The 27,744-nt window shown below is 40.2% G+C and overlaps 1 protein-coding gene and 1 long non-coding RNA gene across 9 annotated transcripts in view; one reads left to right on the top strand and one right to left on the bottom strand.

Moving 5' to 3' along the window:
• The window catches only part of PDE5A (phosphodiesterase 5A), a 93,503-nt gene that overhangs the window by 5,627 nt on the left and 60,132 nt on the right, over positions 1-27,744 (top strand). For all 7 annotated transcript variants that reach the window (XM_045017953.1, XM_045017952.1, XM_045017954.1 and 4 more), the window contains exons 2-3: positions 9,955-10,543; positions 13,650-13,739. In XM_045017953.1, coding sequence (XP_044873888.1) covers positions 9,955-10,543; positions 13,650-13,739 — 679 coding nt within the window. The remainder of the gene's footprint in view (positions 1-9,954; positions 10,544-13,649; positions 13,740-27,744) is intronic.
• LOC123370970 overlaps positions 5,382-27,744 on the bottom strand; it is a 114,779-nt gene continuing 92,416 nt past the window's right edge. For both annotated transcript variants that reach the window (XR_006579667.1, XR_006579666.1), the window contains exons 4-5: positions 9,935-10,002; positions 5,382-6,140 (exon numbers count right to left, since the gene is read on the bottom strand). This is a non-coding gene — a long non-coding RNA (uncharacterized LOC123370970). The remainder of the gene's footprint in view (positions 6,141-9,934; positions 10,003-27,744) is intronic.

Below are 27,744 nucleotides of genomic sequence, written 5' to 3'. Positions count from 1 at the left end.
TTCTATATAAGAGGAAGTTTATGCATTTTTATAATAAGTGTACAGAAGTTCAGACTGTCAAACAGATTCTGAATGTGTGTTTTGGAGAGTTATTTTTGAATGATCAAATTTGAAAATACTTTGGTAATCCCCTCTGAAAAAAATGAATCCTAAAAATATAGAACATTTTTACAGGAATGAGTCAAATCAATCCCTGGTGTAACTTTGTTGACATTAGTCATGTTACACCATTCTGGCCACAGTATATTTTCTCCCATTTGCACATTTTGTTCACGTCATATGTATTTACAGAGTTTTGCCTGAGAAAGGAGTGGAGGAGGATAGGGTTGTTGTTGTTGTTTTTTTTCTGTAAAAACCATGAAATGTGTTTTACTTTTAAAACTAATTTTCTTAAAATCCTTTTCCTCCAAGTAGCCCACACATTCTTAAACACTTTTCTCAGGAACCTCAGCTCCCCAAAGAAATGTATACACTGTGCATTAAGATCACTGCAAACATTTAAGGCCCAAATCCAACAAGTGCTTAGGCATGTGTGGAAAGTTACTCATATGAGTCAAGTTACATATATAGGCAAGTAAGTTACATTTGTGCCTACTTATTTGCAAGAAAGGGGTCTAAAAGGAGAAGGGCAATGCAGCTGCAAAACTTCCATTGAATTCAGAGAAAGCAGGGTCGACAGGCTTTCTCCCCCACACACCTTTTGTACAAAATGGAGAGAGCATGATTCTGCAGTGCCAGTGCAGGCAGTTCCCTCTTGGACTATTCTGGGAGCTTTGTGTGCATCAGAGTGAGAGGATCAGACCCTAACTTTTTGGTACAAGAAAATAAAGTGTGGGAAGGGGAGTATAAATTCCATTTGAAGGAGGTAGGAAGGTGTGATGGATAGTCAGAGAATCTTTACCATTGGGTTAGTATTTCTTAGGCATAGGAATTCACAAACATTTTGGCTACTGGCATCTTGAAGAATCCGCCCAGATTTCAGCTACTGATCGTGAATGAAGTTATCTCCCTGTGCAGCAGGCTAGCACAAGGCTATATACTACTTAAATCTCACTTAAGTCTGATTAAACTGGTGATCAGAATGTCTTCAGTCCAAAGAGTGCATGTTCATGTTTTCATAGTGTATTTGCATGTTTTTGAATGTTTGTCTAAAGGTGAATTGTGTGGAGAATGTAGGATCCAGGTCAAGTACTGCAAACAATGCAGCTCAACCTCCTACAACGTTTCCTGAGTCAGACTAATACTGTACAATCTATTTTCATTTTGAACATTAAATTAAAGAAAAGCTATTTTGCTTTGTCATAGACAAATATAATTACCAAAGTCACACAATGTAAGTCTCCCTCTTTTTTCATGTCCAAGAAACAAAAATAAATTTACATGGAATAATTTGTGATTTATATGTATTGCAAAAGACTATTTACAGAGTGCCAAAAAAAACCCCTTGTTCAAATGGTCCTTGTGAGTAATTCAAGGGTTGTCATTTCACATTAGGCCTGGCACCAGCCACAAAATATATTTACTTAGTAAAAAAAAAATATTTTCCCATTTATTTATGTGCTAAGGGTGAATTCACCCCTGTACAGAGGCTCAGCCCAAAGCCTCTTCACCACTTAAATCCTACTTAAGTCCTATTTTGGGAAATGAAGTGGGACTTTAGTAGTACATAGCGGTGAATTTCACCTTTAAGGCTTAAACCTTTTCCCACTAGAATCAATGGCAAAACTGCTATTGGCTTCATAGGAGAGTGAATGGGTCCCATAGTTATTTTGAGGCTGGGGCAAGAAACAAATATATTAGCAGGAAAAATAAAAGATCTCATTTATTATTATTATTTAAAACCTTGACCTTTGCATCGCTGTAGTTTTGCTGTGCCTTTTTTGTATTGTGAATGGAAAAACCCTTCTAGGGCCAGATTGCTGTTTTTGAAAAACAAAAACAAAAAAAGGTTGAGCCTACAGTTTAGTTGTAAAAGATGACTTGTAAATAGCCAAGAATAATAAATTATCATAAGGACATGCACTTTTCGGTATCCTCACTTCAACCAGCTAATCAAATTGTATGTCCTATTTAAAAAAAACACCAATATGAGGCAAGATTTAAATTACTGCATAACATTGAAAAATCATTAATTTTAGCTCTAACAATACTATATCTGAATCAGGAGCCAGAGTTCTTCATTTACATTTATACTTGGCAAAGAACACGTTTAATTTGAAAACCATGAGTTGTCCCATTCATTACTCACATGTTTAAAGTTAAGCATGTGCATAGGAACTTTGCTGATTTGGGCCCATAAATGGACACTATCATCTTTAAAATCACACTTCTATCTTTAAAAAAAAAAAGTATTTACTGTTGTTACAAGTAACACATCAAGGGATTAGAACAAAATAGTTTTCTACGTGTTTTCAGTTATTTGCATTTGACAGCACTTTGAATATTGTTGTTTTTCATTATTTCCACTATGTAGTCATACATTTTCTCCTGTTTGTTTAGGTCTTTCACAAAGCAAGAGGCGAGAGGAAAACATTTAAAAAATGTGTGAAAATGGGAAACCTCAACTCTTGGCAAGGGAACACGGGGCAGTTTTAGTACCAGAAACGACCTTAAACTGTTTTGTTAAAAATCAACTAGATTTCAAGTTGATGATGATCCTTAAAATTATTTCCACATCTAAATTACATAAAAAAACTGAAAAGAAAATTGTTGACGGCTAGTGGCTATTCTAAGAAAAGCACATTGATAAGGACTAATTATTAGGCCTATCTTGAAAAACTGTTGACTTCAACAGCAGTAGGATCAGGCTCTAAAAATTAATGCAACTGAATGTTGGCATTCTATACCAGATGAATTCAGGCATGAGTGTCTTTCTTCTAAGGATCTCCAAGTGCTTTATAGATGTTAAGGCAATCACTTTGTGACCCTTATTGACACAGGTAGTATCACTACTAATGTGAGGAAGGCAATCCTAATTTCTCCTTAACTCATTAAATATCACCATAGGTTTTTTGGGGTAAGTAAGGATAATATCTATTTTGCAGATGGGTAAAATTAAATGCATGGTGGTGAAGTCACTTATCTAAGGTCACAGTGAATTAGTTCCATAAGAGCAGTATCGTCTGTGGGATTGAACACTTGACCAGGAGTCAGGAGAGCTCAGCTCTACTCTCAGATCTCCCCCTGGCCTGCTGTGTGACCTGGGGAAGTCACTTCTCCTCTGTGCCTCTGTTTCCCCTTCCACTCACTTTCTGTCCTTGTCTATTTAACTTGTACGCTCTTTATACAAATAATAAATAACAAGAGTTGGGGTTATGTAGCTCTGTACAAGGGAACATTTTATTCTCCATTTTCAAAAGTAATAACCCTCATTCTCCCTCCAATAACACCCCCCACCCCAATCCTCTCAAAAGGTTTTCTGTTGGAAGAGGTCACCTGGCAAATTCAGTTCTCACCATACTCTAACATTCAACATCTTATAAATGAGAGGGAAGAGTGGATGTGACTAAATGCAAATGACTGTAAAAATAGCCATCACCTACTCCCATTCATGAACTTTGGGCTCAGTTATGGTTGCCACAGTGCAGGCTCGCTGGAAGAAAAGGATGCAGGCAGGCAGTAAGGAGGGCGTGTGGCTGTAGCTGCACACCAAGCAATGTTTAAAGGGCTATGCTGGGGTGAGAGAATATTACAGTTTTGAAAGAGTGAACAGATTTCTTGCAGCACCTGGATATTAGTATTTGCTCCTGTTTTATACGAAGCTAATCTCTACTGTCACTGCTGCGACTTCTCCCTCACAGCAGTTCTCTGGCCCTAAGAACCTTAGGGCCAAATCCTGCAAATACTTATGCCTCTTGAAGACAACTTGTGTGATTTAGGAGTGTTTGCAGGATTGACCCTTAATTTGGTCCTTTTCACATCCCATTTGTCTCATAAATAGTGATTTCTCATTTTTTTTCCACTAGACTCTCTTGTAGTTCAATGGGTGTCTGGGACCGATAGACCTTACTTATGTGGCCTATTGTATGCTGAGAAAATAATTGTTATACTTGTCATGCATGGCTAAATGGAAAATGGTACTGAAAAAGCAAAAACAAGTCAAGCCAATCCTCTGATTTTTAAAATAGATTAAAACGACTATATTTTGCATTTCATCTAAATAAAACATTAGTTCTTCAACCCATGCATATAGCTGTGTGTGAGAAAACGGAGCTGAATAATTTCTTTATAAGAAGTGTTACTCAGAACAGGTCAATAAAATTGTTGTTATTCCAGCTGAATTTAAACATCTTTACTGTTGCCTTGTGCCATTTCAAAGTGCTTTACAAACATAGAGTCTAATAGTGCAAACTCTCTTTCCAATGAGGAGAAGGTCCTTATTCCAAGGCAGTGGGACTACTTGGATGAGAAAAGTCTTACACAGTCAGGTTCTAAATCCTCCCACCATCCCTGTGAAGCAGGTAGATAAGTTTTGAAATCCCTACTTTACAGATGGAGAAGATGAAATGGGAAGATTCAATTACTCTTGGTCCATGGAGTCAGAGCTGGGCAGGGCTGCCTAGAGGATTCAGGGGGCCTGGGACAAAGCGGGGGAGCTGCGGCGCTTGTACTCACCCAGTGGCCGTTCGGGTCTAAGGCGGCATTTCGGCGGCAGGAGGCCCTTCAGTCGCTCCGCGTCTTCGGCAGCACTGATGGGCCCCCCGCCGCCAAAATGCCGCCAAAGACCCGAGCGACTGAAGGGCCCCCCACCGCTGAAATGCTGCCAAAGACTTGGACCACCGCCGGGCCAGGACTCACGGAGCATTTCGGTGGCGGGGGGCCCTTCAGTTGCTCCATGTCTTCGGCAGCACTGAAGGGCCCCCCCGCCGCCAAAATGCCAGCCAAAAACCTGGACCAGGGCTCGTTGGGCCCCAGCGGGACCCGGGGAAAATTGTCCTACTTGGCCCCCCCCCCCACAGGCGGCCCTGGAGCTGGGTTTAGAGGTTTTTGTTGTTTGTAATTGTTATTACATTAGTAAACCTGTGCTATGGCACTTTACAAACAAATAAAGTGGCAGGTCTCTTCTCTGAAAAACGAAGTCCATGCTGTAACCAGTACACTGTGCACCTGATTCTCCACTGCCTTATATTTTGTAGTCACTTACACCTGTACAAATTGAGTGTGAAACACTACCAGGACAGAATGATAGCATTTTATTTTTCCTTTCATCACATGTAAATGATCACGCAGATGCAAGGCAGCAGAGAATCAGGCTCCGTGTGCCTCTTCTAATAAACTGTGGTCGTTCAGTAGGTGGGTACAAATTTATCATAGACTTACAAATGATAAGTATGTGAGTACATTTGGCTGATTAATGAGCAGGTTAGGAAGGCTATTTGCTTGTATAAATGCGTTTAAATTTGATTTTACAGTATTTCTAACCCCAAATGTTAAAAAATTATGGAGTCAGGTTCCACACAATCTGAGACTAGATTAAAAATCATGAGTTTTTAACATAATAATAAATGGGTTTTTTAGTTGCCTTAGTTTCTGAGCCTTCAGAGTGCATTCAAATCACATTTTCAAGCTTTCTTTGCAACCAGGAGGGCTAGAAGCTTATTTTTGTTAATAAAAGCAGAGGTTTTCAGGTAATTGCTTATCTCCAGAGTTAAGGCTTAAAGAAAAACGCCAAATATCGCAAGTCTCATGCTGAAATCACAAGAGTCAGGAACACTGATTTTAATCCAGGGATGCTTGCGGAATCTTCTTATACAACTATTTATTTAATAAATCACCTGTTTATTTCCTCAGGGGATATTTTTGGCCATTTTCATGATTTTTTCCCCCTTTAATTTCCTCCTTCCATCAAGAGAATGATTAGATGTTGGCTTCTTATTTTGTCTCTTACTCAAACAGCTTGCAGCGTGAATTGAAAAGTATGATTTCATGTATTTTTATTGTACAAAGTCTTCTCTCCCACATTTTAACATCATCTGTGGAAGCTCAGCATATTAAGTGCTATAAAGACGTCCTTGTTAAAATCAGAGTTATGATAATATATTAATCATTCTTCCTGTTGATGTAGTTTTTCATATGAAAGTATCATTTCATAAGCCATTTGGGTGAAACCAGAGCTCTTTTTCAAAGAGAAATTGATGACACTGTAAAGAAGACAGATAATTGAGAATATTTATTTATATTAAATAAACCCCGAATTTGCTTCCTAATAATTTTGTAAAATAATTAACCATAACCCTCTCTTTTACAGCAATAGTAGAGTCATTTATTGGTCATTCTATTGCATTTTATTATCCGACATCATTTTCTAGTAATCAGACTGGTTTAATATTCATGGGTGCTTTGTAATAGATGTTGATGTACACAATAATAGTAATTATTATTATTATTTCACCCAAAGGTGTGCTAGGCGCTTCACAGAAGAAAGGGACAGGATTTCATCCCACGTGTTTCCCCACTGAACTCGATGGCAACACTCCCATTGACTTTAATGGGGCCAGCATTTTATCCAAGTTAGTTACCCAAAAGAGCATGCAGTCTAAGGCCCTGATTCTGCAAAAGACTTAGAATTGTGCTTAACTGTATGGACTGTAGTCCCATTGACCTTGACAGGATTATCTCACAGTGTGTGAATAATAAGCACATGTGTAAATCTTTGTAAGATCAGGACCAAAATACTGCAATTGGGAGCCCAGATAAAGATCAGATTCTACTTTCAGTTATGGTGTGATTAAGAGCAGAAATTGGTCCAGCAGCTCTGTTAGATAATTTTAACCAACCACTGCTCTGAGGGAAAAAATATTCTCTCATATATGACCCTGAAATCCTTACTGATGTGTAGTCTGCAGTTACATCACTTCTTTTCCTGAACAAGTATTCACTACATAGACTCACCACATTTTAAATCTATCCTCATTCAGTGAATCAGTTTTTAATACCACATCTGTGTATTTCTTAATCCCAGCCAAGACTTCAAGTCATATGTCAGTGCTCAAATCTTCGCAAGGGAAGACAAATATGCTTCTTTTTCAGGTTATGGCTTACCGTAATATCTATTGTTTTGAAGTGTAGTTGAAATAAAAGACTTTAGAGACGAATCAATCCCTTTAACTTTGCTTTGCCAATCATTTTCAGCAGCCCCTCACTGCTTTGTATTTTACAATGCTGTGGAGACCATCCTTTAAATAAGGAATATATGTATACAGAGATGGTCTCTTGGTTCTCTTGTATTTGTTCATAAAAATGTTCAAAACCTCTTGTTTTCATTCTGATGTGGAACAAAACCATGTTCTGAAACCTCCAAAATGTTTTGAGGAACAGAATTCTTGTTTTCCAGCCAACCTTACTTGTAACAGATCACTGACCAACTAACAGGATTCACTGTGCTTCTCAGTCTGCTGCACCTTTGAAATTTGTTTTGCTCGTTCTATGGTATGCTGAGTAAAGAAAAAAATCCCAAATTTGAAATATGACCTCTGACTTTTCCATCATAAGCTACTAAAAGATCAGACATTTTTACTGGGGTTCAACTGTTCAGGTGCCCACGTTATGTGATTTGCAAAAATTATATTAATTTATTCTATGATCTGGTCATATACAGTATGATGCTTCCACTTTAGAAAAATGATGATCAGTTGAAGTTACAAAATTCTATGTTTCAGATTTTAGCCAAGAAAATGTCGCTACATGTTTATTGGGTACATAAGAAAAATTACTTTGATTTCAGAGATGATGCATGTTTTCATAATTAAAGGGGTCGGATGACTGTGTCTTACTGTGTACATACCTTGGGGATCCACTAAGGACAAAGGGCAGCCATGTGCTGGCCTTCCTGATGACCTCTCCATTAAAATGACAACTGTAAATAGTGTCACTTCATTTAAAAGTCAGAGCTTGCAAAGGGCAAGCAAGTGCACCACAATATCAGACTCTGATTGCCACATCTGCCTACAGGATATACTGCACTCAACTTGAGGTAAATACATTTTTTCAAGAATATTTTTGAACCAGCTCCTCTTTATAATATTATAGACCTTGTTTGGTAATCCTCTTGTATGTAACTCTCGTTCATTACAAGAGTGGAAAAATCATTCAAGAGGAGCTATCTCAAGGCCAAGTCCTGCAACCTGGGAGTTTAGGTGCTTGGTTCCTTGCAGGATTGGGCCTTTGTGCAGTAATTCTGTTCTGAAGAGCTCCATGTTATCTGTTCCAAGTTTTCATTGCTCTGTCTCAGTCCAGTACCCCAAGTTCTCTTTCCAGAATTCTGTTTGTTCTGTCAGATCTTCAGTCTCCAAGGAAGTATCACACTATAATCTGGCACGTTGGCAGTCATTGCTGTACCATCTGTATGGAATAAAGTTCTGTACAAATTGGACCTTGTAATACTGTTACTGAATTACAAAAGCAGGGTTGGTTTTTTTTAGAAACAGAGACACTGTATACTGTGCCAACACCTTAGTACCTCTCCACATTTAGAGGGTGGAGGGAGTGGAAACTCTAATTAAAATACCAACATGTATGGTCCATGTGTCCCAAAGTTTACACACCGACGCTGTTGCCCCATTAAGATCAATGGTACTAATCACATGAGTAGAATCACACACGTTTGTAGTGTTTGTAAGATCCTGACTTTAGTGAGTGACTAGGAACATGCATGTATTGGAAGTTCATTATATATTTGAGGAGTGACATGTGGGTATGCAGTTAAAGACTATATCAAAATGTATATGCTCAAGGGGCAAAATTAAGGTGGCATGTTCAACCTAAACTTTGTCTGACTTTTGAGTATTTAACTGTGCAAGCTTCAGTGACAATACTTGGGTGAGTAAGGATCATTCAAGTGAGTAACAGTCTGAACATTTAGGATCTAATCTGGCACTGCTGAGATTGATAAGAGTTTTGACATATTAAAAAAAAGCTCCTGTCAATAGGAGCTGGATTGGAGCCTTACTCCTTAAGGTTTTTTTGTTTTTCTTCAGCATGACTTCCCCTTATTTTGGGATAAAAATAAATAAACTGGTCAAGCTCAATTTTTTGAATATTGATTAATCAACCAAAGTTGGATGTGAAATGTTTAAATTACAGTTGGCAAAAAATGTTTGGTTGAAAACTTCTGTTGAAAAATGGCCTTTTCTTTAAATGAAAATTTTCAGTGGTTGAATTTTTCTAATTTTCATTTTTACTATTACTATTTTTCTGTCAGTTTTTTGGTCTTCTTCCTCTGAACCATCAGAGGGATGGCCACGTCTGGAGATGGGATTTTGGGCAGGGTGAATAGGCCAAGTCTCGGAGGTTGCATTGAGCATTCTCTCTCTTGGGTGCTTGGATGGCTGCTTCTTCTTCACATGCTCAGGCTCTAGCTGATTGTCATATATGGGGTTGGGAAGGAATTCCCCCCCCCCAGGTCCGATTTGTGTGTGTGTGTATGTGGTGGGGGGGTTGCCTTACATACCCTGGTGCCGCAGATGATCATTTGCCAGGATTATCTGGATAGCTCTCACTTAATTCCCTGCCATTTCAGGGGCATTGGTACACCTCAGTCCCTCTTATTCCCTCCCAGTGGCACATAATAATCTAGTCTCCTGTGATAGGAAATCAGATGATCTGTTGGTCCCTTGTGTCCTTAAACTCTATGACATGAAAAGGATGAAGTATTTGAGATTAGTGTAGTCATAATTTTCAGCTTTTATGCACTGAAAGCTATGTCATGAGTAATATTCTGCCTTACTCAGCATCATTTATTTAATCAGAAATATTGCTTTTTTTATAAGACACAAGATATTAGTGCTTAAGTCTCAGCATTGGCTGGAGATGAACAACACCGAGTTAAAGAGAAGCAGGTGTTTCACTAAATGTATTTTATGTAGTATTGTGTAAAAAGGGTTGGTCCCTTTAAATTATTATTGCTTGGGGATTGTTAACTCATAGTATTTATTACCTTTCACTTCTGTTTTGCAGAGAAATGGTCAATGCATGGTTTGCTGAGAGAGTTCATACCATCCCGGTCTGCAAGGAAGGAACCAAAAACCACAGTGAAGATTGCTCTTGTCCTGCTCATCAGACTACCCGAGCTGAGAGCCCCAACCCTGGGACACCAGCAAGGAAAATCTCTGCTTCTGAATTTGACAGGCCTCTAAGGCCCATCATTGTCAAGGATTCTGTTGGAACCGTGAGTTTCCTTTCTGGCTCTGGAAAAAAGGAACAGATGCCTCTGCAATCTACAAGGATTGGGACTGATGCAGGGGATCAGTGCTCAAGACTCTTAGAACTAGTGAAAGATATTTCCAGTCACTTGGACGTCACAGCCCTTTGCCACAAAATTTTCCTGCACATCCATGAGCTCATAGCTGCTGACCGTTATTCCCTTTTCCTGGTCTGTGAGGATAGCTCCAATGAGAAGTTTCTTATCAGCAGGCTGTTTGATGTTGCAGAAGGTTCCACCTTGGAAGAAGCTTCAAACAACTGCATTCGCTTGGAATGGAACAAGGGGATTGTGGGACATGTAGCAGCTTTGGGCCAGCCTTTGAACATCAAGAATGCATATGAGGTAAATATGGTAATTTTGTGTAAGTAAAAAGAGGCCAGATCCTCAGCTAGTGTAATACATGCACTTCATTGGAGCCAGATTGATTTACACTAACTGAGGATCTGGCCTCAAATATCTCTCTATTAAATATATGCACATTGAGGAATGGATGTTTGAAAACAAGTGATGGACATTTGAGAGTAAGGGTCAAGATTTCATCCTGGCCTTAACCAGGTTTCTATTTCTCCACCCACAGTTATTTGCGTTTGTAATTCAGGTCACTTAGAAATTTATTATTTTGATTGTACCAAGAAATTGGGTATTTAAAGTGGACTAAATTATGGGGGCAAATAACTGTTTGCATTTTTAAAAATAAACATAGGCCAATATATGAAAATCTACTTCTAGGAATTGTATACCAAGGCTGCATAATTTGGCACAATGGGATGAAACTGAGCAAAGGAAAATGTAGGCTGAATATCAGGAAAAAACCCTGATGATAAGATATATTGGGCTGTGGAAAAGTCTCCCAACTGAAGTGGTAGAACCCCTATTACTTGAATGATTTAAGCCTAGATTGGACAGCCTGGAGAATACTCCATAAGAAACAACCCTGCTTGATAGATAAAGCAGGTTTTGTGCATTCAAAGTTAGGGATAAGGGAAGAGAAGGGTTCCCAAGTGGAACAAACACTGGAATTTTGACTTGCAAATTAGCACTTCTAGTTGGTCATCTCTTCATCCTCCTGAGTGGATTTTTTTAGGATGTGTGATATTGCCAAACAATGTTTTCCAGCAACAGTACATATAAGGGTGATATAATCTGCTTTAATGGTCATCGTTCATGAAGACTGAGTATTTTCTGGATTTGGGCCTAAGTATATATTTCGCTTTAAGCACGTGAGATCAGTGGGAGTATTCATGTGCTTAAAGCTAAGTACATACATAAATGCTTTCCTGGCTCGGGGTCAGTGTACTGAGCTTGAAATCAAATATTGGTGAATTAATCTTCCTTTTAAGAACATTTTGCTGTATTTTAGTGAGATGATTAAATAAAAATCAGTGTTCCAGAATGATACACCATTTAAACAAACAAAACAAAACAACCACCCCAAAACCAAACTCAAAATGAAAAGGAAAGAAAATGAATCTCATTGCACAATTTATACCTGGAATTTTTTTTGACAGTCTATGCTAATTCTCATTGCATTTTATGTAAATACAAGGGGAATGATTTTTTTTAAACGCATGGTACATAGTCTCAGACCTATACCAGTGGGTCTGCACTTAATTATGTTACCAAATGTGAAATTAGGATTAAGGCTGGGAATCAAAGGACCCTCACTGAGTTTCAGTGGAATTTGGTTGCCTAACTCCCTTATGCTCCTTTGAGAATCCCAGCCTAGATGACTACAACTTTAGTTATAGCAAAAATGTTATATTGCCAGTGGAGTCATTTTCAGTGTTTCCATCTTTTTGCAGTAATAATAGGGATTTTATACATACACAATACAAATGAGACTTTATATGGGGTGTTGCTTTTTCTTCTGGCCACCTGCCCTATGCCTCACACTCAAGACCATTCTTCCTATACAAGTACTAGCTTACCCCAAAGTTGTGGTGGCAGAGGAGCCCAGAACCAAAAGCTCTTTCCTTTCAGTTCCTATTTTAGTATGTATTCCTACAAATGCCATAATGCTTAAAGTCTGCCAGCTCCCTATTGGGCTGATTGCACTGAATGACTCAAATTGGTGGTGAGAATTTATTCCGATTGTCAATGACTATTTTTAGGTACATTACTGTAGACAAGAGGACTCACCCCTGCAGCGTCTCCTGCTGGTGACTCCTGGGAATTAGCTCTTTTTCCAGCCAGGAGCACCCTTTGCAGGCCAGTGATCATCCTGTCCTCTGGCCCCCATGTCCCTCCCTGGACCCCAGTGCCCCTTTTAACTGAGATGCTGCCCCCTGGCAGTACCCCACCAATCTGGGGCTCCCCTCCTTGGGGAACCCCAACCCACTACCCCCACTTTGCCTCAGTTTTGGCTACTGCCCAGTCTCCATCTAGCCCCCATTCACTGGGGGCAGACTGCAGTATCAGCCACTCATCATAGGCAAAGGGGTTTGGACCTGATGCCTCTGCCTACCTGTGGGCTGCCCCTTTGCAACCCCAGTACCCAGTTGGCCTTATCCTAGTCCTACAGGGTTTCCAGGCCAGAGCTCCCCAGCCCCTCTTGCCTTCCCCCAGCTCTGCTCCACCTTCAGTACCCAGGTACGCTCCCTAGCAGCCAGACCCTTCTCCCTCTAAAGGCAGAGAGTAAGTGTTTGCTTTTGGCTTCCCTGGCCTTCTTATAAGGCCCTGTTGCTCAGTTTGGGGCATGGCCCCAGCTGCAGCCACTTCCCCCAATCAGCCAGGGTTTAGAGCTGCAGCTTTTAAGCCCTCCCAGGCTGCTTTTTAAACCCCTCAGGGCAGGAATGGGTAATTAATCTGTTACAATTATGAATTATTCTTCCAGGAGCAACAGTCAGTTTTTAGAAAATGGTTATTTTTGCATTAAAGCTGCTTTCTGAAGCTCATGGGCTTGACTGTTCAGTGAGCATGGGAGCTTGTCAGCCTCCTCCTGCAAACGCCCTTCAACACTGAAAAGGAAAAAAAGTACATTTCCAATGTTTTTGGTGTATATTCCATAAAAGCCCATTCTCTGACTTTTTTCTCAGATGGGGTGTTATTTATTTTAACCCCCAAATGGAAATCCTAATCCTATTAATAAAATTTAGCCATGCCTGCCTGTCTTTTGGAAATTTCCTCTGAGAACAAAAGACATACTAAAAATGGTTGTGTGAATATCTAGCCTGGACAAACAGCTTTTCCTAAGCTTACTGCATTTTCTGACATTTGTATTTATCCACAAGTGTTTATATTCCTCATAAGCAGTTTGTTTTGTACAGTATTGCTAGAAATTCACTCAGTAATAACATATTTACATAGTCATTGTCTCATAATGGAAACATTGCGACACTGGGTAACAGTTAAGACAAATGCTATAATTCCTCTATGGGCCTATAAACTGGGGAATTAAACAAGACATTCTTTGAGGGGGTATTTAATTTCACTTTTTCCCCCCTGTCAGGATCCCCGATTCAATGCAGAAGTTGACCAAATCACAGGATACAAGACTCAGAGTATTCTTTGTATGCCAATAAAGAACCACAGGGAAGAGGTAAGCTGCGGTATCTGGATCATCTTATACAATAGCGTTTATAGCTATGTTAATTCCTTTAAACACTTATCTCACAGTAGAGAACAACCTTTTTTTTTAATGTCCTGTCTGCATATCATTCCATGGAGTCAAATTTTATCTTTTCCACTTCATTTACGTTAACCAGAGTTGTTGAGAAGAGCTTACACACAATTTTTGTTTTTTTAAACAATGTTGTTTATATTTCTAGTTAAGAAAAGGATTCTGCATTTGTTATGCACCCAAAACTCCCAGTTCACTTCAGTAAAATCAATAGGAGCTTTGTGTGTGAAAGAAATGCAGGAACAAGTGGTAAAATAAATGAGCTTCTTTCAAACTATAGCTGCTTATCATGTATGTGCTACTATCTTTAAACATGTAAAATACATGCCAGTAGTGCCCAAATAACTTCAGACCTAATTACAGTCCCACTGATTGTTCCATGCATTGTTATAAGCCATGAGAAAGGACTTTTTCCTGCAGAAACCAGTGATTATCTTATTTTGAATGAAAGATGATCTTCCTTTTCTCTCTTTTCTGAATCAAAGATACTCCCCAAATGTTCTACTGTGGCTTTTCACAATGCATATAAATCTTATCTTTAGGTGACACTTTTCAGTTTTTACCACTATGTAAAATGGTGACCACAACAGTCTACCAAACACCTCACAAGTTTAAGATATCGAGCAGGGGCTCCCTTTCATAGACCCAGGGCAACATTTTCAAAGTTATGTACCTGAAGTTAGGCACCTGTATCCACATTTTAAGTACCTACATAAAAATGGCATGATTCAGAGAATCTGAGCACCCACAGCTCACATTACCCTTAATTGATTTACACTGGAGTGCATGCGATCAGAATCAGGTTTTCTGGTTCTCTGCACAGCTCTCCCCTCCATTCCTGTGTCACTTCTCACAGCAATATTCCTTTAAGGTCTGATCCTGCTACAACTAGAGTCAAGGGAGTTTTGTCATGGACTTCAAAGCATAAACAAAGTAGGTCTCTATTGGGTGGCAACAGCTAAAACACTATCAAGAGGAAATTAGAAAATGGGAAATTAAGTGAGGAATGACATGCTGAGTATTTACCATCAGCTATCTGAGTAGAGTGATCCTGGTTTCCTTCTCACACTGAAGTAATTCAGGAGTGACTCCAATTAAGCCAATGCAATTACACTGGTGTAAAATTAGTGTAAGTGAACAGAAAATCAGGCCCATTGTGTTTTTATGTATTGCCAGTAACTGAAAGAGCTTCTTGAAGCTGGAAGGAATAAGATTCAACTTCTCAGGATGTTGGCACAGCATAGGCTAACCAAGGAGTGCCCCAGAAATTTTCAGACAGTGATTTGCTGTCCACTAAATCTTCCTTTTTCAGCAGAGTTCATGGTGCGTGTCTAATCAGTTCATACTGTTAAAAATTGCTCAAAAAATGATTTGAAAATACCATTTTCCCTTCTTTCTAACCTTTCCACTCTCCCAGTCCTGTTGTGTAAGACACCAATCTCTCATGTTTAACCCCAATTCTCATTTTTACTTTGATTTATTTCATTCATTTGGGTCTGATGGTCCTGGTTGACCCAGTGATTAAATGTGGGATCTCCTACATCTGACTTCTGTTTCAAAGTGTTTTTTCCCTGCTCCAGGTCTCATAAGGAAAGTGTTTAAAATTTACAACCCACTACCTCACACTGGTCATGAACATGATCACTGTTCTCCCAGTCAGACATTGCTCCCACTTCAACATGCCTCCCCATGTTAATTGGCAGTAGATGCAACTGGCCATGAGCTAATCAGTGAGCAAGAAGAATGTTGTGTGCAGTGATGTCTGGCTGGGAGAGTGGCGCTTGAGGTATGATTGATGCAAGATGAAGCGTCTATGTTTTGTCCAGGTCACATGCTTTATTTATGTGCATTGGAAAAAACACAAGAATGCTATAAGCTAAGAACTTGGAATCATAAATTCATGACAAAATTCAGCTGGCCACAATACATGGGTGCTTACTTCTTACTCTGGTCATACATGAGAAAGAATTAAGTAGAAGTATTCTCTGCTCATATATATCAGCACTGACTTGTTGGGCTGAATGAACCTGTAACTGGCAATTTGCAGATCCTTAGCTGGGTTTCCCCTCTAAGCACAACAGGGGTTCTAGATGAAATAAAGCAGGCACCTCTTTATTATGAACATAGAAAACAAAGTGACAGATTAACAAATTGGTAAAGGCTTAAGGAGGAGGGGGGGAAATGAAGTGTTACTCCTATATGCTGTAAACTGGAAGATCTAAACTATGGAATTTCTCATAGAGGACTCTTTTGTTATTTTAAAGTCTTTTACCAGAAGGTTCTCATCACCCTCACTGTAATGCTTTGACACTTTTCTGGAATGAGATTTAATTCCATGAATCAATCCCTCAATTACCATCTGCTTTCAGCTGGTTTTTCTACTAAAAGCATCTCCCACCCCAAACAAAGAAACCACTGTGGTTCCTCCATGCCTCCCCAACCTAAAAAACAAAAAACAGACCAAGCCGTTGTAATGATATTGTATTTAGCACAGAGGTGGGAAAACTTTTGGCCTGAGGGTCACATCGGGGTGCGAAACTGTAGGGAAGACTGTGCAAGGTAGGGAAGACTGTGCCTCCCCAAACAGCCCTGCCCCCTAGCCAACCCCTCCCACTTCCTGCCCCCTGACTGCCCCCCTCAAACTCCCCCCATCCAACCCCCCCACTCCTTGTCCCCCGACTGCCCCCTCCTGGGACCCCTGCCCCCTAACCACCACCCCTGGACCCCACCCCCTATCCAAACCCCCTTGCTCCCTGTCCCCTGACTGCCCCAACCCCTATCCACATCCCTGCCCCCTGACAGGCCCCCCGGGACCACACCCTCTATCCAATCCCCCCTGTTCCCCGTCCCCTGCCCACCCGAATGTCTGCCCCATCCAACCACCCCCGTCCCCTGACTGCCCCCCAAGACTCCCTGCCCTATATCCAACTCCCTACCCCGGCCCCCTTACCATGCAGCTCAGAGCAGCATGTCTGGAGCCGCACCTCCCGGCCAGAGCCAAACACGCTGCCCTGCATGAGCGCGCCACCCAGAGCGCTGCCAGCATGGCAGCGTGGCTGCGGGGAAGGGGGGACAGCAGGGGAGGGGCCGGGGGCTAGCTGCCCAGCCAGGAGCTCAAGGGCCAGGCAGGAGGGTCCCATGGGCCAGGTGTGACCCGCGGGCCATAGTTTGCCCACGTCTGATCTAGCAACTAAGGAAAACTGCTTTAGTGCAAAATGTCACTAGTCACAGTCCAACTATGTAGCCAAAATATGTCTCTGAGACACATCTGAAAATAAATACTTAGAAAGAGAAGCAGGTCTTTTCTACCTTGAAATTTGGCCCCTGGAAAATACGTATGATATATTTGTTGTTTGTTTTATATTATTGGTATGTTTAAAACAAAAAGTCAGTGTTTGATCTGCAGAAATATCATGGTTGAATATCAAACCTCTGGGCCAGTTGGGGAATTAAGATTTTTCCAGTAGAGATGAAAAGTAGGCTCAGATTAGTCTAAACTTCCATGTGAAGCCTGAGCTGAGGCGCCTACTTAAAAATAACACAAGATGAGGAATAAGCTCTTCAAGAAGCAGATCCCATGGAGAAGGACTAATGAAGGACTGTAGTGGTCTTACCAACAAAAAGCACCATATGCAAGAGCAAGAACCTCAGTACTTTATAGACACACAAAGAATGGAAGTAGCTATATTAATAACAAAGTAAACTTTTTTATAAAGCTTTTTTTCTACTTATTAATTATAGCTGATAGGCCTAGTTTCTATTGGCTCTCTCAGGCCCCGGACTGGAAAACACTGTTGTATGTACTCTTCAGGCTCAGAGCAAAGGGAGATTTATATAGGAGCTTGTTACAAACAGAGCTAGCACTATTTTCTCCCATGAAGAATTACAGATGCAAGCCGGCCAAGCTTTGAGTTGGACTTAAAGGGTTTTGAAGCAAGTTCTGATATCTGCAAGCCACTCCTGCACAATCTCTGGTAATTAAATGGAGCCTCTGTCCCATCCTACACAACCACCATTGCCACATAGTTTGCTTTGGCATTCCAGAATATGCCATCTGATGTTTATAACTATTTAGAAAAATCAAGAGGGAAGAAAGATGAGAAACCTCACTTCTACGCTACAAAGGGAAAAACAAACAAACTGGCCATGAGTGAAAGGATTTCAAACTATATCTGTTTAAAACTGTCTATACAGCAACTGCAAAACCATTTGAAACATGCCATTTGGTTCCTTCTGGGTTTTTTCTTCTGGCAATTCTCTAATGACAATAGATAACTATAACCTGATACCCTCTTAGTTTATGAAATCAGCCACACTGACTATGAAATGTAAGAACACACACAACTCTAAAATTGACTGAATTCTTATCATCAGTGGTATTGTGACCACTAGTAGAAAGTTGGTATTAGCCAGCTGTTACCATATAATTACCATGGTTATTTCTTGTTTTATTTATAAGGGGAAACTGTGGTGTCTGTTGGCCACAACTGTAGCTGTAGATCTTGACCAGTTCAGTGCTACAGTGCATTTTCAGGAAGCAGGATTGTTAAAAGTACCTTCCTTCTGCTGAGAAGGTAGCTCATTCATTTTGGTTAGGAGAGCCATAACACAGCCTTCCAACATTCTTAGTGCACCAAGACTACTCTTCACTGCAGGAGAGACGCCTACACCTATATTCCCAGGGCTTAAATTCTTATTTTCCGGCACCCCCCACACTCCCTCCAACATGCTATAAAAACTCCAGGGGGTTGAAAATATCTACCGGAGCTCTGCTCCGGACAGCTCCAGCTGAATTTAAGCCCTTTGTATTCCTCTGTACATGTGCTGTTCCAGATCAGCCGTGATCCAGCAAATAACTTAAACACATGTTTAACTTTGAGGCCAATAAGACTACTCACGTGCTTAAAGTTTAGGATATGTTTAAGTGCTTTGTTAGACTGAAGGCCTGATGCTCAGCTCTATGCTCAGCAACCTTTAAGCAGTATCTTTCTCTGCAAGTTTAGTTCAGTGGGAGTAAGGTACTACCCAACATGAGAGAGGATGGCAGAATCAGACTCTTAATGTTCTGTCCCAGGAACGGGAGTATGGGATAACTGCACATTTCATATGTGACCTTGGACCAAGTCACTTCTCCTTTTTGATCCTCAGCTGTAAAATGGGTTTAATAACACTTCTTTACATCAGAAGGATGTTGTAAGTTATTTAATTTATTAATATTTGTAAAGTGCTTTGACAGCTTCGGATCAAAGGCATCGTATATATGATACATGCAAAGTATTGCTTATCATAAGCTAACTGTAGTGGACAGGCAAGCAAATACCTTGTAGCCTAAGATTTCATGATTTATCAGCAAGAGAGAACAGCAGCAGGAGCCCTGGGATGGTGGCAGCTCAGTACCTTGATCTCTACTGACTGCATAGACTGAGTCTCAGAAGATTTTTTCCATCCCTGAGGTACACCTTTTGGTCCTCTAAAATGACTCATGGACGCCTAAGATCACAGGAGCGTCACTGATTTAGCCTCAGGCACCTTTATGCTTGAAGTGAGTGGGTTCCAATTGCATTTGGGTTTGGATGGATTTATAGATCTGAAAATGGACTACAGAAATTGCTGTAAATCGTTATCTCCACTTCTAAGCACTTCTCCATCTAATTTTTCAGACTTGTATATGACCATTATAAAACCATCCTTTCAGCAACATCCCGTAGAACTGCATAGTAAATTATTTTTTTGTGTAGAATTTTGTGGCTAGAATTCTAAGTTAAATTCCTGGTTGGTTTTGAAAGGAGAATTCTCTCTTAAATTCTATAGACTGTCTACAGTAGCTTCTATAAAATCTTATTTTGGTTTCACCCCTATTAACTGTATATAGGATTTTCCCATATGGGAGCTTTGAGCTGAATTAACTCCTAAGCTCTGAGCAGAAGTACGCGAGATTCAACTTCCTGCTAGGTGAATGTTTCATTCTGGAAAAGATCACTACAGTTGTTTGGTTTATTTAATTTTGTTTTTATTTTTGCCTGGTCTTCTGTCACTGGGAAGTGCTTTGCTACAAATCAGGGGTGCTATGCTTTTTATAACAGCTTTTTTGTTGTTATTGTTTGTTGCTGTCTTGCTGATTTTTATTTTTATAAGGCTTAGCCAAGGGCATTAATGACAATCAGCCTGGGAAGGTGGTTCTTACCTCCCTCCCACAATGTAGACATAGTTGAATTATGCTTATGCCCTGATGTTGACGTTGCCTAATGAGCACCTGTACATCTTGGCACTCCAACAGTTAGCTAAGGCACATTATGGTGAAGAGCATTAGAAATGAAAGTGTTGTTAGTTAAAAGCTAGAGTCTGTAAGTAAATATCTGAGCAGGACTGCATACTTTTGTGGCCATGAATCATGCTCAGCCTCAGCAGGGATGAGGAAGCAGAATATGATCTGTGTGATTTTAGGTTTAATTGCATATCAGTTGGGCCCCCCTTTTTTTTAAAAGCAGATAGTGTTGAATTTCCTCTTTCTGTCACCATTATTTGGTTTAGTGAATCATCTTTCTTCTGGTGCTGGGTTTATTGAATCATTAAATCTTCTCAGGAAGCAAAAGAATGTTCTTAAAGTCAGTGAAAAGGAAGTGACTGTGAAAAAGGGCACTGGCTCTCTTTGAAGTAGCTTTCACAGAATTAGGCCTGAGAGTGGCGTGTACAAAAATGCAGCAAGAAGCCATCCAGATAAAATAAAATTCAGAACACAGCCATCAGCACTGAAGAAATGTCTGCTGTGTTCCATGAAATCCTGAGGGGGTGCACTGCCACTGGTAGGTATAGAAGTCAGCTATCCATTTCAAACAGTTAGTGACTGTGGTGGCCTCTGATAATTAAAGGAATATTTTCTCTCTCTCTCCCTTTTTCCCTTTATAAGTTGAATCAGGCCTTATGAAAGGGGATAACTGACATTCCTGGAGCCAAAAGCCTTCCATCTATTGAACAATTAGCAACAATAGAAGCTTCCCCATACTGTCAGCTATGCTTTGGTGGGAGGAAATGAGTATAAAGGGCGGTTATTCCTATTTATTTCTTGGTCTCCCTTCTGTGACTGGTGACAAGGGAGCCAGCTGAATTACTGCCAGTTGTGAAGTTGCATTTGTTTGTGGTGTTGGGTTGTCTCCTATAAACTGGAGAGACGCTACCAAAACAGGTAGCCTCTAATCCAATAGGAGTATTTCCATCAACTTTATTGATAGCTGGATCAGAACCTTAGGTCCTCCCCCCCACATACTCTCTCTCCGCCTCTTTCCCTCCCTCTCTCTCTGGGCCAGATTCTGATCCTAGCTCCTACACACTTCTCTAGTGATGTGCGAAGGGGCTGCAACAGCCTGGGGGATAATTCCCCTTATATAGGAGCTGCATAAGGTTGGCACATGCAATCCTCTGCTTCCCTTCCTCACCACCACAGCATAAGGGCTGTGCTGGGGCTGAAAAAGGGAATAATTAACACTCAGCATTGAAGCCTATTGGCAACCATATAGTGGCTGTGATAAATTAGAGGTCTCCTGATGTAGGTAGGTTGCCTGTTATTTCGGTCCTTAACCCTCCCTGTGTCTCAGAGCTTCCAAACCTAAATTCTTCCCTGCCAACTTCTGCCTGTCATTCCCCATCCCCGCTCTTTCTAAACCCTCACTACTGGGAATACAAGAACTATACGGGACGTTTTTGTGGGCACATTACAAGAATAACAAGAAAATGAAAAATAGCTAACTTGGCTTCTGTTGCTAAACTATTCAGCTTTCAACCGAGTTCACACATCACCTGCTTATTAAGGAAGGTCAAATATTGGGCCTAAGCAACAAGACATTGTCTAATAAAACATGTTTTCTTCTTGTTGCTGATTCTCTTACACCAATGCAGTGTCTTCACCAGCTAAAAAGTGCTTGAATGTCTGTGGATTGTTAGTGTTTGCAGCATCCTTCAGGGTTTACAGAGAGCAGTAGAGGAATTCTATAGAACCTAAATATGCTAGGTGCAGTGTGGATTCCACTCTTCCAATATACATGCAATTCAGGCAGGCTTCCCACATTTTTGTGTTCATAGATTTCAAGACCAGAAGGGACCGCTGTGATCATCTAGTCTGGCCTCTTGTATAACATGAGGTATAGAACTTTCCAAAATAATTTCTAGAGCAGATTTTTTAGCAGTATATCCAGCATCATTGTAACAATCACATTGGGGCTAGATTTCCTTCAGGTGTAAACTAGCCTAGCTCCTTTTGAAGTCAATGGAACTAAACCAAATTACACCAGCTGAAGATCTGACCTATTTTCATTTATGATTTGCTCGCAAGAAAATTTTTTGAGGTGTTTTGGTTTTATAATAAGCTTAGATCTCTCTAATATACAGATCCTATAGTCTTTGTGACCTGTGGGCTGTCATATGAAGCACATTTGTCCTAATTACCTAATTACTCCAGAGACTGGAACGGTTCCTCTTTAGTTTTATATGTCTCTTCCTAATTGCCTGCCTGTAGGAACATTTCCCATAGTTTGGCTAAGTAGCTTATCCACCTGAATTTTTTTTCTCATTATTGTCACTGGGCCAAATCTCACAGAAATCAGTACAGTTTGTTGGAATTTATACTGTTGTCAATGAGGTCACAATCCGTTTATCTTGTATGTAGAAATGGCAAACACCTCTAAAACACCTTTAAACATTTATAGTGTCACTGAACCAAAAATTGAACCAAAAATTGCTAAGGTTTGTCATCCACTTCGAATTTTTATCATCATAAGAAAAGCAATGAATTTCTAACTGTTTTATTCCTTTTTCTTTTTTTAAACACCTATTAATGAAGGGCTTTACAGGGATCTAAAAAGAGCACAAGTTCTCTTGGTATGCATCCTTCTCTCAGTAAAAGAGAAATCTGCAGTGCTAATGAGAAGAGACTAAATGGTCTTTTTAGTATATGCTAACATAGTCCTTTTACTGTTTCCTCGTGGCTCTTTAAGCACCACAAGCTTTCCTTTCATAGAGGAAAGGTGTTTACACAGGATAAAAGTGCTCACCTTTCGGATGCCTCAGAGAGCGTGTGAGCTCATTAAAATTGTCTTAGCTCCTGTGGTTCAAAGCTAATAAAAATACAAGAAGGCTAGTGGTGTGAATAAAGACCTGAGCATCAGCCAGTGTGCCTGTAGGTTACTGCAAGAGCATGTGAGGGGGCTAGACAATTTACTTACTGTTCAGAGGCTGCAGCTGTACTTAAGGAAAGCTGCACCTCAGTACAGCAGTGTGAATGCTCATAGGATAAGAGGCATCGTTCATTGTGTATAAATAGGGTTGCCAATTTTGGTTGGATATATTCCTGGAGATTTCATCACATGACAATCTTTAATTAAAAATTAATCTTTTAATTCCTGGAGAGTCCAGGCCAATCCTGGAGGGTTGGCAACCCTGTGTATAAATCATATGCACACTCCTGTTCCCATTGAAGTCAATGAGAGTTTTGCTGTATGGAGAAATGAACCGCATGGTCCTCACAATAAAGTCTTTATTTAAAATGGACATTTTTGAGTCTATAGCTGGTAGTGGCCCATCTTGCAAAACAATGACCTGACTTGTGACACTGATATTTTGGGAAGGCTCATATGAGAGACTTTAAATTGTCTTCTCTCCCATTAAGAGAAAAGGCGGATGGAAAAATAGTTAAGTACTGGCTTAACAGTTATAACTTTAATGAATAACAGTTAAACACAATTCTTCAGACACGTGCACAGCAAAGTTCTTTTGATGTTGTCTGTACTAAAAGCAGGATGGAAAATACCATTGTTTTAACCATTCACTGAACTTTACACTGCTAAGGTCACAAATAATGCCGTTTCTCTGGAGCATGGCCAGGACTCGCTGCAAATGTGCCAAAAATTCTGAATTGAATTAAAAGCATAATTTCAAATAAACCGCCATGCTTCTCACTATGTAACTTTTCAGATTCTCATGCTCCTTCTAAACTGGTGAGTTACATAATCATAATTTGCCACCAGTGCAGCTCCACTGCAAGTAGCAATGGAAAGGTAGGGCAAATGTGACCCAGCTGCTTTTAGTGTGTCTCTGAATAGGATTTGACATAGTGATAAAGTTCCTGGATCCTATCCTACTCTTCTGCTTCCACTCTTGTTAAATTTGCTCTCATTGGTGGAGCTGTATCAATGTTGATTTACAGCTATAAAGTGTTCTTGTATAGCAAAGACTAGAGCAAATTTTACTTTTGCCAGCCCTTTTAGGTCACAATTCTTGGTTGGTGTCAATTGGCATAGCTGCCTTGAAGGCAGTGGATCTATGCCAACTTATACAAGCTAAGAACTCAGATTCCAACCTTATCTGTCTAATAAGTGCTCTATGAAAGAGACCGATTAATTGATTACAGTGGTATGTAAAATATGGGGAGGGTAAAAGGATGTAGGAAAGATCTATATTTATATTATTTGTAATAGTAATAAATATAATATGAATCAAAGTACTTTTTAAAAATGGAATGGCAGAAGCATTAAGTAGATTCTCCTCTCATTTACAGGCAAATCAGGAGAAATCCACTGAAACCCCACTGTTTGTCTTCAGAACCCCTTTCCTTCTTATTGGAGCCTGCTGTTAAATCACTAAGTTAAACTTATGACACTGCCATCTTTCATGTGGCAAAAGATCACGAGCTCATAAGCACAATAATAAGTGTAGGTTCAAGAAGAAGCTAAGCTAGTTTGTGGGATGGAGCACTCTGTGTCAGCACACAGATAGTTGTAATAGTTGCAAGGGGAGCACAGATAAATACTGTTCAAGTGAATAATTTCTTTGGACAAATATTCTCTATCCTCACATTTGCTCCTGTGAAAGTCTGTGTTTAAAATCCTTTGTTTTTGTTGGCTTCTATCACAGACCCCAGTTTCTAAAAAGGATGTCCATGGCCTTCATGAAAGGCCGGGCTCTAAATTGGTCACAAATTGAGGACTAAGCTTCAGAGCAGCCCTGCAATTTCATTTCTGCCCAGGCAGCAGAATCACACCCTGCAGTAGAGAGCTGGAGTCAATACTAAGCAGTGGTCTCATTTCCACCCTCATCTGCGTGAGTAGTTTAGCCAGTTGCTGGCCAGATGGACTTTTGGTGGATAGGAAGAGTTAGACAACTCATGTGCAGCTTACTGCAGCAGCTGAGAAACAGCTTTATATGATCAGAGGATACATACAGAGTGGGGAACAAATCAAGAGAAGCAAATAAAACCAGAGGGGGAGCCGTTACAAAATCCAGGCTCAGGGTAGGCAGTGGGCCTGGGCCAGAAGATTAAAACTCAAAGTGAATTGCTAAATTTTAAGGTGGGGATTGTATCTTGAGTTTCCTTTGGGTACTAATCCATTTAGTGATTTATAGGTTGGTAAATGGAATTAAGTGAGAAATTTTTGAATGCACAGTTTTGAATTTTCCCTCCCTCTGCCTTTTGAATCCCCATCCTCTGTTCAAAAGTATGTGTGTATGTGGGAGGGGGAGAGGGGTTCCCGCCCAAAACCAAACAGAAATTTGAGCCTTGATATGTCAATTGCATGTGTAAAAGGTCTCCGTGATTAAATTTTGTTATCCTGAAAGTGCAGATACATTGGAAAATTAGGCCCTCAAACCCTTGGGCATGGTAAGAAATAATAGATCAGATCCTGGCCACTTCAGTGTCTGCTTTGCTGCTAGTCTGTTGGTTCAAAGCAGCCAAAAGCCCAATTTAGCCTCTCTCTGAGAATTCCCCTGGCACAGGCCTCAGGATGGCGGACAGAGGGTGTCATCCTTCCACCTTTCCCAGCCTCAGGCTCACAGCAAAGCTGTGCCAGATTATAGATCTAATCCAACAAGTATCCCATAGAGGCAGATGACTGCAAAACTGAACTACTGTTCCTTTTCTTTTACCCTTCCTTTGAGGTAGTTTATTCAAGTGGGATATTCCTGCATTGACCCATACTGTGAGAAATACATCATGCAGTTTTCACTTGCAACCTGTATTAATTAATAAAAATTGCATTAGCATTTAGAAATAAATTCAATTTTCTTCAGCTTTAGTGCTGCCTACAGAATGCTGTTAGTCAAAGAGTGTCTGAACATGCCCCGGGAGGTATTTGTTGGGAGGTGAGAGCATTCAGCACCCCCAGGAGGCACGCTGTGGCTTGTCAAATTACTTAAAATTTCCACCATGTTTTGAACAAACACATTGCTCTTCCAGATCCATTCTGCACCTTTTATCTAAATAAGCACACTGCATCAAAAGGTCACTCTTTGGGCCAATTTTCTTCTCTCCGGTAGGTCCCAAAAATATGAGAAATTCAGATCTTAATTGACCTCCCTGGAGGATTATTTTCTGTGTTCTAAGAAGTAAAGTTTTAATGTCACCATAGAGAGAGTTATGTCAGGAAACTTGAAATCAGAAATTCCCCCAGAACTGTTTTGTATACAAAAAAGATTCAGTTAGGAATTTAAAGTAACTTGAAGTTAAACAAGCTTTTATAAGAGTTCATCCTAGCAGGAAATAGAGCTGGTCTGTTGATTTCTGTAATCATTTCAGAGATTACAACAGAAAGTATTTTTCTGGTTAAAGCAACAAGGAGTTTTTACTATCTAGGGAGTGACATGATATATGCATATTATATAATATGTAGAGGATCTTTGTTATGTGAGGCCAGTTGGATGTTCATTCTAATGCCTTTGATGAGACATCAAAATATCTGAAAGTTAGGACATTAGTTATGTCCAGAGCTCTAGTAAATAAGGGCATCAAACATGGACTCAGGCGACCTGGTTCAATTCCTAGATGAGTCATAGACTTTCTCTGTGACCTTAGGCCTGACACTTATCTATCCTGTGCCTGAGTTCCTCATCTGCAAAATGGGGTACTTCCCATGGCAGCTGTGAGAATGTAATCCATTAATTGTGAGGTGCCCAGACACTGTGGTGGTGAGGTATGTGGATAGCGTGAAATAGTCACAGTGTTAACAGAGGAAAGATACTTTTGTTATGGTGCCTGCTTAATATGCTTTTAGGAAAAGCCTAACTTTTAAAAAAAAAATCCTTAGTTTGAAGAATAAATGTGAATCCGGTAAGAATATTACATGTGTATTATATTTATAATCCTTGTTTATCATCAACAAGAAAAAATCCACGATAGCAAATTATTTGGGTACAAATTGGTGAAAATACATTCAGATTCTAAGAACAAAATCCTGGACTCTAGCAACAGCCCCAGGAAACAGGGGCTCCACCTCACAAAAACAGCAGAGTTACTCCCAGGCCATTACTACAGGCTTGTGGTTGAAGAAGTGCCTGTAGCTGTTGCTACTCCCTGGGAATAGCTTGGTTCTATGTAATCATGGATCTACTCTCCTCCTCTTCCTCAGACCTATCTCTATCTCATCTCAACAAACCCTTTGTGTGCTGACCTATAAGAGGTCCTCACCGAGCACAGAGTGCAGACCCCTGCACAGGCTACTTACCACCAGCATCTCAACCCCAAGTAGTAGATTCCATTGTATTCAAGGCTTCCATGGCTGCAGAGGATTTGCCCCATAGGGACTAGGGCCATGCTTCAGCAAGGTACTACAATATGTGCCTATCTTTCAGCACCTGAGCAGTCCCACTGAAGTCACCAGAACTACTCACATACTTAAGCTATGCAGGTGCGAACGTATCTTGTTGAACTGGGGCCTAGGTCTAGTACAATTAAATCAGCTACATCAACACAATATTAGTCAGCCTCAAAGGTAAGTTAAAAAGTAGTTCTGAGTACTGCACCTGCCTCTGAATCCTATTGCTAATTTTTGTGGCGATCACATTTTCTTATTTTTAAAAATGTTTTTATTATTATTTATTATCATCATTTGTCTTGCGGTAACACAGAGGAGCCCCAGCCATGGACCAAGGACCCCATTGT

This window comes from Mauremys mutica, chromosome 5 (assembly GCF_020497125.1).
Source record: "Mauremys mutica isolate MM-2020 ecotype Southern chromosome 5, ASM2049712v1, whole genome shotgun sequence".
In the NCBI taxonomy this organism is placed as follows: domain Eukaryota; kingdom Metazoa; phylum Chordata; order Testudines; family Geoemydidae; genus Mauremys; species Mauremys mutica.
The sequence above is the reverse complement of the archived record's forward strand: the minus strand, read 5'-3'. Positions and strand labels throughout refer to the sequence as shown.